At 41.9% G+C, this 12,526-nt stretch overlaps 1 protein-coding gene across 1 annotated transcript; it reads left to right on the forward strand.

The window, feature by feature from the left end:
* The first annotated feature begins 272 nt into the window (after positions 1-272).
* On the forward strand, positions 273-2,334 carry GPR101 (G protein-coupled receptor 101). Its single transcript, XM_075260783.1, has 2 exons — positions 273-378; positions 620-2,334. The coding sequence occupies exon 2, from the start codon at positions 870-872 to the stop codon at positions 2,133-2,135; it is 1,266 nt and encodes a 421-aa protein (XP_075116884.1). The 5' UTR covers positions 273-378; positions 620-869; the 3' UTR covers positions 2,136-2,334.
* The last annotated feature ends 10,192 nt before the right edge of the window (positions 2,335-12,526 follow it).

The raw sequence follows: 12,526 nt of genomic DNA on the forward strand, positions 1-12,526 counted from the left end.
CCGCAAGGGGGTTGAGGAATCCCTGCCAACTTCATTATTTAGAATTGAAAGTCATTAGAGAAGGAAATATGTAAAATGTTTTAATGCAGCAATCTGCTGGTTCTGAGAGAATGAGTCTGCCAGTGTTGGTACAGCTCCCTCTGCTTGCTCAACATAAGCATCTCCATAGCTGAAGCAAGGATCATTGGGGGGAGGGCTGCAAAGACAGGGGGAGAGGAGGAGGAGGAGGAGGAGGAGGGAGAGGGCTGATTTCTCTCCAGCAGCACTGAGCTGTCCAAACCACAGAAATAGACACAACGGGGAGGGGGCATGGAGACAGATCTATCATTGTATCACCTTCCTCAGGACCACAGGGGATAAGACAATGCTCATCAACAGGTAAAAGACCCTTGCAGTTTTTTTTTTATTTCCATTATCCATGGGCTATGGTGTGGGGGGGGGGCTATTATTTTTAGGCACAATGCACACCCTTTAGCAGTGGTGCGTTACGTATACGTATAATTATATATTTGTGATTCGCAGGGGTGATGCTCTTTGCTCTTAGCTTACATGTCTATTCAGAAATCTGTGCTTTTCACTTAAAAACTGGTGTTGTCATATTTCTGTATTCACTACATAGGCCTCTCTGGATAAGAAGTAAAAACCTAGATAATTGCCAGCATGTGAAGTCTTGGTTAACCCAATATGAGTCTCCGTGATGCGGTAGAAGGATCATGTATGGACATAGCATGCACAGAAGAACTCTCTCCACGAGTGCGATGGATCATCTAGGTATAGTATAAGCCCCATCCTCATCATTCTGAGCTACGGCATGCATTCAACACTCACCCCATACTGAATGGAGGTGTAATCAGGGTTTCTGATTCAACATGCAGAGGCTCGGTGACCGCAGGGCCACCGGCAACCAGAGTCAATTCCCTGCAGATCAAGGACCACTCTCAATGCCGGACACAGTCCTCAGGATAGCGCTCATCATATCACTGCTTTGCCTATCTTTGTTTGGGAATATTATGCTTTTAGTGGTTTTCCATCGAAAGCCCCAGCTACTCCAGGTGGCCAACCGCTTCATCTTCAACCTCTTGGTTGCCGACCTACTGCAGACAGTCCTGGTCATGCCGTGTGTCATTGTTACCTCCCTCCCAGATATTTGGCCTTTGGAACATGGACTCTGTGGTGCAGTAGTGGTGCTTATGCATCTCTTTGCATTTGCTGGAGTAAACACCATCACAGTGGTTTCTGTAGATAAATACCTGGCCATTATTCATCCCTTATCCTACCCTACCAAGATGACCCCAAAGAGAGGAAGCCTTCTCATCTTCTTCACATGGATCCTCAGCGTCCTCCAGAGCACCCCTCCTCTTTATGGATGGGGCAAAGTTGAATTTGATCTACAAAACCACTATTGCAAAGTACTATGGGCTTCAAGTTATTCGTACACCACGCTCAGCGCCTTGTTTTCTTTCATCTTGCCAGTGAGCATTATGTTGGCGTGCTATGGGATGGTGTTCAGAGCTGCCAGGAGGCAAAATGCCTTAGTTCACCCGGTTCAGGCAAATGGATGTGACAGGTCAGATGGGACAAGATCATCTGCATTAAACGCACTTGACAAAACAAGTCATCACCGACCGCTCTATCACTGCAAAGCAGCCAAGGTTATCTTTGCTATTTTATCATCCTACATAATCAGTATGGGTCCTTATAGCGTCCTGAGCATTGTCTCCTCCTGTGCCGGGACAATCATCCCTAAATGGGTAACATCCATAGTCATTGTCCTCTTTTTCCTACAGTGTTGTATACATCCTTATATCTATGGATATATGCACAAAAGCTTGAAAAAAGAATTCCTTTTGCTGTTGCATGGATTTTTTTGTAAGCAGGTGCACCCTCAAAATGCCATAGTAGATAGTTATATTATACTGACAGATGGCAGAATCTTTCAATCTCACTTCTCTACTGGACCTACGGTAAAATTCCTAGAGGAAGAAACTACCATATCTGTAATCACCGGGAAGAGTCTCAATAACCTTAAGATAAAAGACAATAGAAAAGAAATCAGTTCTGCCAATATATCTCCCGAAAAACAATCCATCCAGCAAAAGACAGACCCCGACTTACCTCAACTCATTAGCTGCTAAACCACGAAAAGTTTCCAAACTATGGAATAAATCTGTTGAGGTTTCATGTATTTAAAGTTGGTATAAAAAGTGTTCAAAGTGGGTATACAATGTAGTGGTACTGTGTGCGGTATAACCCCTTCATTGCCGGCGGAAACTGTAGTCCAAGGCCGTACAGGTTTGCGGGCAACGAAAGGGTCGACTCTTCGAAATTGTGGGGCTACGCTCCGTCTGTCCTTGTAGATGTATTGAACTGATAACACGATTTTTCTAATAAAAAGAGAAACTAGAAATGATATCTATATTAAATTATAAATACGTTCAGAATAATAAAGGGAATCTATCATTTTAGTCATTTTTAACAGGTGCCTGTCAAATATGGTAGAAATATGTTCTTCCATAGTATAAGTGCCAATTTTAGATTTATTTGCCTTCGTCTTGATTTTATGTATTTTATAGACTGTCCGGTTCATGTTTGAAGAGTTTGCGATCCATATCCGTATTCAATACTTGGGCTTTATATTAGGTATAGCATATTCAATGTGTTCTATATATACCAGACAGTGGCATGGTTATTGCACTGGCCCTCTCTGGTAGTCACTGGGAGGCCAAATAGGCCTGAGTTGTAGGCCTGAGTCCATGCGATGACACAATTGACAACCGCCAACCTTACTAGACTGGTCATAGGAGTCTACCGTACCCAGCAGCAGGAGAATTACGGTAGTTATAGTGTAGGGTCACCTTAGGGCCTCCAGAGTTCCCGAAGCCTGTTCTGGTTGATACGGCTGCTACCCCTGTTGATAGGCCACTGATAACAGACTATGTTCCAATGCATTAGCTAGATGGATATGGACCCCTAGACTGCCCTCAACCATGATACCATTGTTAGTTACCTCAATATGTTTGTGTTGAACAGCTACAAAGATTCATTGGGAGGATTGTCTTCAAATAATGTTTCCACCATGTTCTTATGGGAATACGTTAGGATGGTGGACCCCTGTGCTTACATGTATTTGCACCAGGCAGAGATGTAATACCTAATCTATACGGGTGTACTGCCGGCATGAAGACTAGGTGCAGGCATTGTGATGCGATGTGATCAGTAATTGCAGCCATGTTGCTTGTACTATACACCTCTGTGGAAATGAACAGCCTGTGCAGGCAGACATTGGGAACCGTCTGAGCAAATTCTGTATCAACGTGGAGGAGATGGAGCTTTACTGCTTTGTACACAGATTTGCATTTATTATGTTTCAGAGATGATGTGACATTTGGGTATTGATACCATAGCTTGATACCATAAGATCAGGGTGCATAGTCATTTTCTGTTCCCTTTAAGGGGGCCATGATGATCAGCTCAATGCCGGATTGTCTCATACTCTTATGTCAGATACCTATGCTACCTTGTTCTCATAGAAAAGGAGGCACTAGAAGGGGAGATATGGAAGAAATATTTTGTAAACCATGATGCAATTGTCCTCATGTATGGCGAATCTCCACCTCATATAGCATTTACTGCAAAAATATATATTATTGAATCCAACAATAACAAATAAATGTATACCATAATCTGTCATTTTACCCTAGTGGTGGCTGCAGGTGGCCAAAATTGTATAGGCGAGAGGGGTTAAATGGCAAAGCCAGGGGAGATGAGGGTGACGTGAAACCAAAAGGATGTGATATTCACTTACCCCCTCCATTCAGTTGGGGCATCAGTCATTCTCCCCTGTGTCAGAAGTGAAGAGGCTCATGGACCCACTGCAGACAATCGCTAGTCACATGTTAGGTATTGGTGACATCACCGCTGATAAGTCACCTGTATCCAACATTCAACCACTGAGGCCACAAGTGACGAGGCTTCAGTGTCCACTATTATCTTCAATCATCCTCCCTTTCCTCTGGCTTTATCCGGGACAACCCCTTTAACTATGATAGTATGAAGAGAATGGGGGGCAAGGGAGAGAGCTCCGTTCACTATATTGTTATAGGATTCATATGCATTTAAAAGGATTGTCTGGAACTGGCTATTGAGAGGAGAGAATGGGACTGAAAAAATAACTATACTCACCATTCCAACACTACCATGCCGGTAGTCTGCCATGGTTCCTGCTGACTTGCCACAACAATGACAGGCATGACATTCATGTGGATGCTGCAGCCATTCATTGCAGCCTCACTGGTAATGGGCTGCACATGTACAGCATACAACTGCTGCATTAAGCAAGTAGAGACCGGAAGGGACCACTGCAATAGAAATGGAGCAGTTCAATAATGAAAAGTTGAGTATAGGGAATTAATATTTCATCCTGTTCTCTGCCTCAGGTCAAATTTTTGTAACCCCTGAACAAAACAGGGAGTCTGTCATTAAAACCCAACATATCAACCCAACCCAGCAGATAGATAGGTTAGGGTTACCTGAATCCAACAGTGTTTGCCCCTTGTAAATCGGCCCTTTTATTGCTAAGGTCACGCCGTTTTCTATGCTAATTAGCTGTTTGGAGCAATGAGGGTGTTGCTGATGCTCTAAAGCGGTAACCACAATGCCCTCATTGCTCCAAAGAGCTTATTTGCATATAATATCACAGCAATGGAGACACCGATTCTCAATGGAAAAACGTAGTAGGATGCAAGTGACCGTAACCTATCTATCTGCTAGGCTGGGTTGATATTCTGGGTTCTGGTGACACTCCCTTTCAGGTGCTTTGACAGTTCTATAGAATAAGCTGGCGATATGATGTAGTCAAACTAAAGCGGCCAAACATAAGTCTCTAATAGAAAATGACCACTATATTTTTTTGTATAGGCTCAAAAAAAACCTTCAGTGTGATGTAAAACTAATTCTACAGCTTATAAACTAGCTGCTAATATTCTCACATATGCGATTGTATACAAGACGGCTACAGCGCTGTGGAATATGGTGGCATTACAAAATTACAGTCTAAAAATAATCAAAAATAATGCATTAAAAATGTAAGAGAGGTTCTCCAAATTGACATGGGGACAGAACTCACTTACTGTGCTGTTAGTAAGTTTACCCATGAACATTATAATAATCCTGCGCCAACAGACGTCATAGTGCTCCAACACAGAGAATTCACTTTAATGAATGCAAACTTTTCAACATACTTTGCATAAATCAATTGTGGAATCAAATATAAGGAACTTTAGATATAACTTGTTTACAAAAAATTGTCAACTTATCAAGTTTTTTCTTGATGAACTGATAGTCACTCTGAAGTCTCTGCTGAATTAACAGAAACTCACAGGGGTGTCAGATTACAGGTCACAGTAGAAGTCTATAGAGATAGGAGTGGGAGGTGTGAGACTTAACTGAGACTATACAGTCGCAGACTGCTGCTGATAACAATAGGTTTTCTGTGTCTCCCTACAGTAAGTTTTAATTTTAATGCCACAAGTTGGATGGGGCTTTTGAAATTTTGCATATAAATGGATGCTCCTGCCCATTTTGTGCGCACTCCTGGTCGAGCTGTTGGGTTGTATAAATTTTGCATATCACTACCAGCACTTCTGTAACATGTATGATATACTCCTACTGATGCTTCTAAGTGAGAGAGAGCGTTTTGGAGTAGATTCTCCACTACTTACTGTGTGCAGTGTATAGGAGACATCATAGCAGCTAATATCTATCCCCTAGTTTAATCGCATATTAGAGATGATTAGAGATGGAGCCCTCAGATGGGAAAACTGCTTAAAATGCAACATAGGCACAACAAGTCATACAATATTGTTATCTCTCATGTGCGCACACTGTACTATTAATCTATGTAAAGCTTGTTGAAAGGTTTGTTAAGACGGTGCACTGGTGCGACGCTAAGATCCTAAAATTATCATATGGTATTATGCAGCATTGTTTTTTTAATAATAATAATAATAATATATCAAATGACTAGAAAAAATATAAAAACATCTATAGATTTTTTAATTATTTATTTATTTATTGAATTTTTTCAACTGCCTTATGATTGTAAACCCATCAAGTTCTTTGCAGTACTAAGGGGTCAATACGCTAATTAGGTTTTTTTCTTTTTTTTTGATTAGTGAAAGTGAGGAATGTGTTAAAATTAAAAAATAACTCTAAGGCTGGGTTCACACTGGGTTTTTTGGGCCAGATTTTGACACGGAAAATCAAAAAATGCCTCCCATTGAATTCAATGGGTTCCCTTTGGGAAGAAACCACTTGCGGAAAAAAGAAGCAACATGCCCTTTCTTGCCTGTGGCGTGACACTCCCTCCTGACCAGGCCCATTCATTTGGGTCTAATCCAGAGTGGAATGCCGCGACTGGATGCCAGTGCAGTGTATGTACTGCACCGGCATCCAGTTGCGGCTAGCCATTTTTTGGACCAGATTCTGAGGCGGCCTCTGCCTCAAAATCCAGTCCAAAAAACTCTTTGTGAGCCCAGCCTAATTCACCCGGTAATCCCCCTGTTGCTCCAGAACTGATGCCCAGGTGCGCCCCGGCAGATTTTTGTTAACTTGTCCTGCAGTGATGACATCACGTATAGCGCCATGACCGCTTCAGTCTATCACTGGCCTCCTCTTGTTCTGTACCTCATCAGAGGTTACCAGACTGGCGGCACTAGAGTAAAGATTCACTAAGTGATGGTTCTTTTTGAGGTTTTTTTTTAATCACATTCACTGCTTTTACTCAATTTAAAAAAAAATTCGGGACAATACCTATAACAGATATCAAATCACTGTCATAGTAACTGTCATACTATAAAAATCACTTTTGCCTTCTGGACTTTGCTTTATAATGTGTTTTCATGATAAATTCCCTTTATGATACTAAAGAGTAATTGACAGAATTGATACCTCTTACATATGGGTAACCTCTATCTCTCCAGCTGTTAACAGGGTTGTATTTCCTATATGGAAGACTAGGCATGTGCCAAGGGCAGGTCAGTTTAATGGGCTGATCCATAAATGGCGGGTATTTATTTCGTTTTCTCCCTTTATGTTTAATTTGACTCCTTTTGCATTATTTCTACTAGGAATGTGAGATTACAAATGTTCTCATGCAGAATACAGGTGTCACTTCAAGACTAATTCTGAATATTTGGGTATGACGGCAGTTAATCTGTTTCTGTGATTCTGTGAAATTGGAGGACAGCTCTGGTTAATCATTGTCCTTACCAATAATACACAGTAGGGTCAAAAATGTAAAAAATTAAATGTCCTCAAAGAGATGAAATTTTGTAAGTCCATGGCAAACACAGTGTACTGGGGTTGAGCCGATCTTGAGGTTTCAGGATCGATTTTAAAATCCAATTTCCGATCATTTTCCAGCCAATCCCGATCATGAAATTTGCTCGATCGCCGTTCGGGATCCGATCTTTCCCGATCCCGATCGCTCAACCCTATTAATGATATATACATTAATGGGGTTAAGCCGATCTTGAGATAACCTCTGACCTCGATCCCGTCGGAAAAGATCAGGATCAGAATCGGAATCCTGATCGTGATTGTGAAATTTACTCGATCGCTGATCGGAGTCCGATCTTTTCCGATCCCGATCGCTCAACCCTACATTGTACGCTCCATTTCATAGACCAATATGGTGTAGGAACCCCAACAAACAACATATATCTCAGCTTCCTAGGCCAGGAAAATAGAAGTCGTTGGATACCGAGTTTCAAGGTCGTTCACTTTTTGGCAAAGTTCTGAGCTACATTGCTTCCTTAGCTCCACAGTTCGGAAACAGCCCAGCTAAATGTGCTACACGGTTTCTGAGCTCCCATTCACCTCCATGGCTAAGGCGCCACATTGTTGCAGATTTTGCTGCATTTGTTTAAGCCAAAGCCAGGAGTGGATTGAGCAGAAAGTAGATGTATAAAAAATTTCTTTATAGTTTCCATTCTTATTATAATCATTCTTGGATTTGGCTCAAAAAAACGCAGCAAAATCTACAAAAAAAAAACAGCTGTGCTTTCCACAACGTGGGGCCTTAGCCTATGGGGGTTAGGGAAACAGCATAAAGCAGTGCCACTTACTTGTATAACTTAAAGGGGTTGTCCAGGCAAAAATGAGCAACCCTTTTAAAGTTTCAATAAGCTGGGGGCAGTGAGTAATATATTTAAAAAAAATGTATACTCACCGATTCCAATTGCTCCATTGTCCCTGTAACTTTGGCCATAACTAAACTTTTAGGTTTTGAGTAGGGTTAGACAATACGTGATGCGTGTGCTAACTCACTGGAGAATGTCAGCCCCTATACATATCTTTTAGGAGGTCTTTTCCCTGTTGGTATAGTATATACATTCACCATCACATGTGACATGTATATATAGATGAACCAATGTAAAGAAATAGTCCCCTCTAAGCAAAGTTGCCATCTCTGAGGTCAGCCTAAACACTCAAAAAAGCTCCATTTCCGCAATGTGGGGCCTCAGCCTATAGGAATTAAGGAAACAGCATGAAGCAGTTCCACTTACTTGTTGAGACACTTGTGATGACACCACTGCCTTTCAGAAATATTAAGTAGAGAGTATCCAAAACTGCCAATCCTTAGGCCTGGTTCACATCTGCGTTCAGTATTCCACTCGGGGAGACCACATGGAGACCCCCCCGAACGGAATACCGTATGCATTGACAAGCAGTGAGCACTGAAAGCACACGGACCCCATAGACTATAATGGAGTATGTGTGTTTTCCGAGCGGTCTCCACATGTCATGTGGAGTGGAAACCAGTTCATGAAGTACTTTCCTGTCCGCATGACTCGTGCGGAGACCACACGGAAAACATACGGACCCCATTATAGTCTATGGGGTCCGTGTGCTTTCATAAGCTCACCACTTGTCAATGCGTTCGGTATTCCATTCGGGGGGTTCTCCGTGCGGACTCTCCAAACAGAATACTGAATGTAGATGTGAACCAGGCTTTAGTAAATTTTCTGACAGTTGCAATTGTTATATAACGTTTCCATCTCTCTCTTGTTGTTTGGTTTACACATTTTGGCATTATAATCATCAAATGATTTTTTTTTTTAATAAAATTGTCTTAAAAACTTTTTAACGGCTGGCAACTCTGAGCGGAACCCATAAATTACATAGCTCTGTTGTATAGAATTCAGGCTGCTTTTGTATGCACTTTATACTAGAACTAAAGGGTTAACCAGGAGGACAAATAACTATTTGTACTGAATTATTCAATAAACTAAACATTTGATTTACCAAAATTTGTGCAGGTTTTGTATCGAGATTGAGATTGTATCAAGTTCGAGATTCCGTCATTGGTTTTCTGATGTTCTCTTCGCACACATTGGTTGCAATTTGATAAAATTAGCATGCTAGTTTTCACAGGGTAAAAGTGGCGTGGTTTTTGCACGTGGTTATTTGCACCAAAATCGCTGCCATTTCTCTATTTTGCGACCGGTTCACCATTTTTTAGAAAAGTGGGCACAGTAGGGCGGAGATGAAGGAGAGGCCGCATAACATAACACCTGGCAAGGAGCAGCACAATTATTAAGAGATTGGAACCGCTGGATCGTACAGGTCATATACGGTATAAAAATACGGTATTTCTGCAATGTGAGGCGTCATCTTAAGGTTAAAGTCACACTTAGCGAAACACAATTGCATTTTTCATTGTTCTTTCTTTGCATTTTGCAATTTTGCCTTCTGCCACATAAATCTATGGGGAAAATGTTGTGTTTCTGCAGGTAAAATGAACACGCTGCTCTTTTCAGAAATAGATGTTGCGTCTTACATGATATTTTTATTCCTGCAATGTGGGGGACGGTATTAAATAAAATGTAACTCACTTTGCTGGGACTGTAAAACATACATAGCATTTTGTTGTTGTTGTTACTTTGCTACAAAAGCCAAAAGCACTGTCTGTGATGTGAATGTAGCCTGAGGACACTCATTGTGGATACAGTATTTTTGGCTTTTGTGGGAAAACACCCCTTTTTATAGTGTCAGTTTTGGGTCAGCTGGGTAACGTCCACTGTGACTACAATATCTGATATATCAAATTTGAGATATTCATAAGTTATTAGGTCCAGTGGCCCCATTATCCTGCATGTTCACGTTTCAGTACAGTGTAGAGATGAACAGCTGTAACATCACTGCTTAGCTTTGGGGGAAGCAATAGGATCAGAAGAGGTAAAACTACCACCTAACGCTGGCAAACCTGCCAACTTTAGGTCTCCTGCCCATAGCAGAGCCAGGTCCAGGAGGCTCCGTGGTGGCACACAGAGTCCCTGTGGCTACAAAGTACATGGCCCTGGCACTCCGTGTGCTACGGCATGTGCGGCTATGGGTTATTTTCCACTACAAGTAATCCTTTATAATATTGTGTTGGGTACTACATGACACAATTACTGGGAATGACATATATATATATATATATATATATATATATATATATATATATATAAAATTTAATTATTACCTTAAATATATACATATATATATATATATATATATATATATATATATATATATTTAAGGTAATTAAATTTTTATAATAAAACAGAGTAAAGACACTATACAAAGCGGAAACAAAGAAAGTTAATAACATATGTGCAAATGGACACGTAAACCAAAAACAAGTAAGGAAAAATAGAACAAAGACGAAAGAAAGAAAAGAGGGGGAAGAGGGAGACAAAAAGAGACAGGGGAGCAAGTAGACACCAAAGGGGGAACAGGAAAAAATAGGAGGGGGGGGGGGGGAGAAAAAAAGAGAGAGTCACGAACACAAATTAGAAAATTCAGATGCCTCCTGAAACCATATGTATATATAAGGAGATCATTTCCGCGGTTGCCATGCAATACTTAGCAGCCAGCCCCACTGTCTCCTGGATTGTCATGGATTTAGATTATAAAGGAATCCCTGCAATAAAGCAATCCCTTAAAATCTGGCTAACGGCTCGTTCACATCTATGCCCGGTCTCCGTCTGTCAGCCAGACAGTGTCCGGCCGTGAGCGCCCGTGAGCGTTTTGGGCTCCCCACGGCGAAACTGTTTTTTTTAAACCGGACACAAAGTCCTGCATGTCTGACTCTAAGAGCATAAAACGTTCACGGCCGGACACTTTTTACACTTTTTAAACCCATTCGGTTTGAAAAATGACTGCAGGTTTCCGTCTCCTATCCAGTTTCGGGCAGGAAATGGAAACCTGCATAATGAAGACCCCGGGCGCAGATGTGAACCTGGCATAAACTGCAATCTCAGACATAACTTGTAGATAAGAGGGGCAGATCCTTTTTTTTCTACTCTGAAACAACTTCTATACTGCACAACTAAAATCTAGGCACCAATATGTTGCCTTCACGTACAATGGGGGAAGTTTATCAAAACTATCATGCCATTTTTCTGATACAAAAGTGGGACATTTTTGGTGCAAACAACCACTTTTGCCCATTTTCCAACTATTTTTTAGAAAAATGGGAAGGATCAAGGGACAGGGACACCTCAGCCCCGCACATTTATTCATGCCAGTGAATAGATATGAGTTCTTCTCTCTCTCTCTATATACACTCACCGGCCACTTTATTAGGTACACCATGCTAGTAACGGGTTGGACCCCTTTTTGCCTTCAGAACTGCCTCAGTTCTTCGTGGCATAGATTCAACAAGGTGCTGGAAGCATTCCTCAGAGATTTTGGTCCATATTGACATGATGGCATCACACAGTTGCCGCAGATTTGTCGGCTGCACATCCATGATGCGAATCTCCCGTTCCACCACATCCCAAAGATGCTCCTCTATTGGATTGAGATCTGGTGACTGTGGAGGCCATTGGAGTACAGTGAACTCATTGTCATGTTCAAGAAACCAGTCTGAGATGATTCCAGCTTTATGACATGGCATTGCATTATCCTGCTGAAAGTAGCCATCAGATGTTGGGTACATTGTGGTCATAAAGGGATGGACATGGTCAGCAACAATACTCAGGTAGGCTTTGGCGTTGCAACGATGCTCAATTGCTACCAAGGGACCCAAAGAGTGCCAAGAAAATATTCCCCACACCATGACACCACCACCACCAGCCTGAACCGTTACCGATACAAGGCAGGATGGATCCATGCTTTCATGTTGTTGACGCCAAATTCTGACCCTACCATCCGAATGTCGCAGCAGAAATCGAGACTCATCAGACCAGGCAACGTTTTTCCAATCTTCAATTGTCCAATTTCGATGAGCTTGTGCAAATTGTAGCCTCAGTTTCCTGTTCTTAGCTGAAAGGAGTGGCACCCGGTGTGGTCTTCTGCTGCTGTAGCCCATCTGCCTCAAAGTTCGACGTACTGTGCGGCGTTCAGAGATGCTCTTCTGGCTACCTTGGTTGTAACGGGTGGCTATTTGAGTCACTGTTGCCTTTCTATCAGCTCGAACCAGTCTGGCCATTCTCCTCTGACCTCTGGCATCAACAACGCATTTCCGCCCACAGAA

The sequence above is a fragment of the Leptodactylus fuscus genome, chromosome 11, assembly GCF_031893055.1.
Source record: "Leptodactylus fuscus isolate aLepFus1 chromosome 11, aLepFus1.hap2, whole genome shotgun sequence".
Taxonomy (NCBI): domain Eukaryota; kingdom Metazoa; phylum Chordata; class Amphibia; order Anura; family Leptodactylidae; genus Leptodactylus; species Leptodactylus fuscus.

What these genes read in the sequence shown, in the direction of transcription:
- GPR101 (XM_075260783.1), top strand. Translation starts at nt 870, where the DNA reads ATGCAGAGGCTCGGTGACCGCAGGGCCACCGGCAACCAGAGTCAATTC.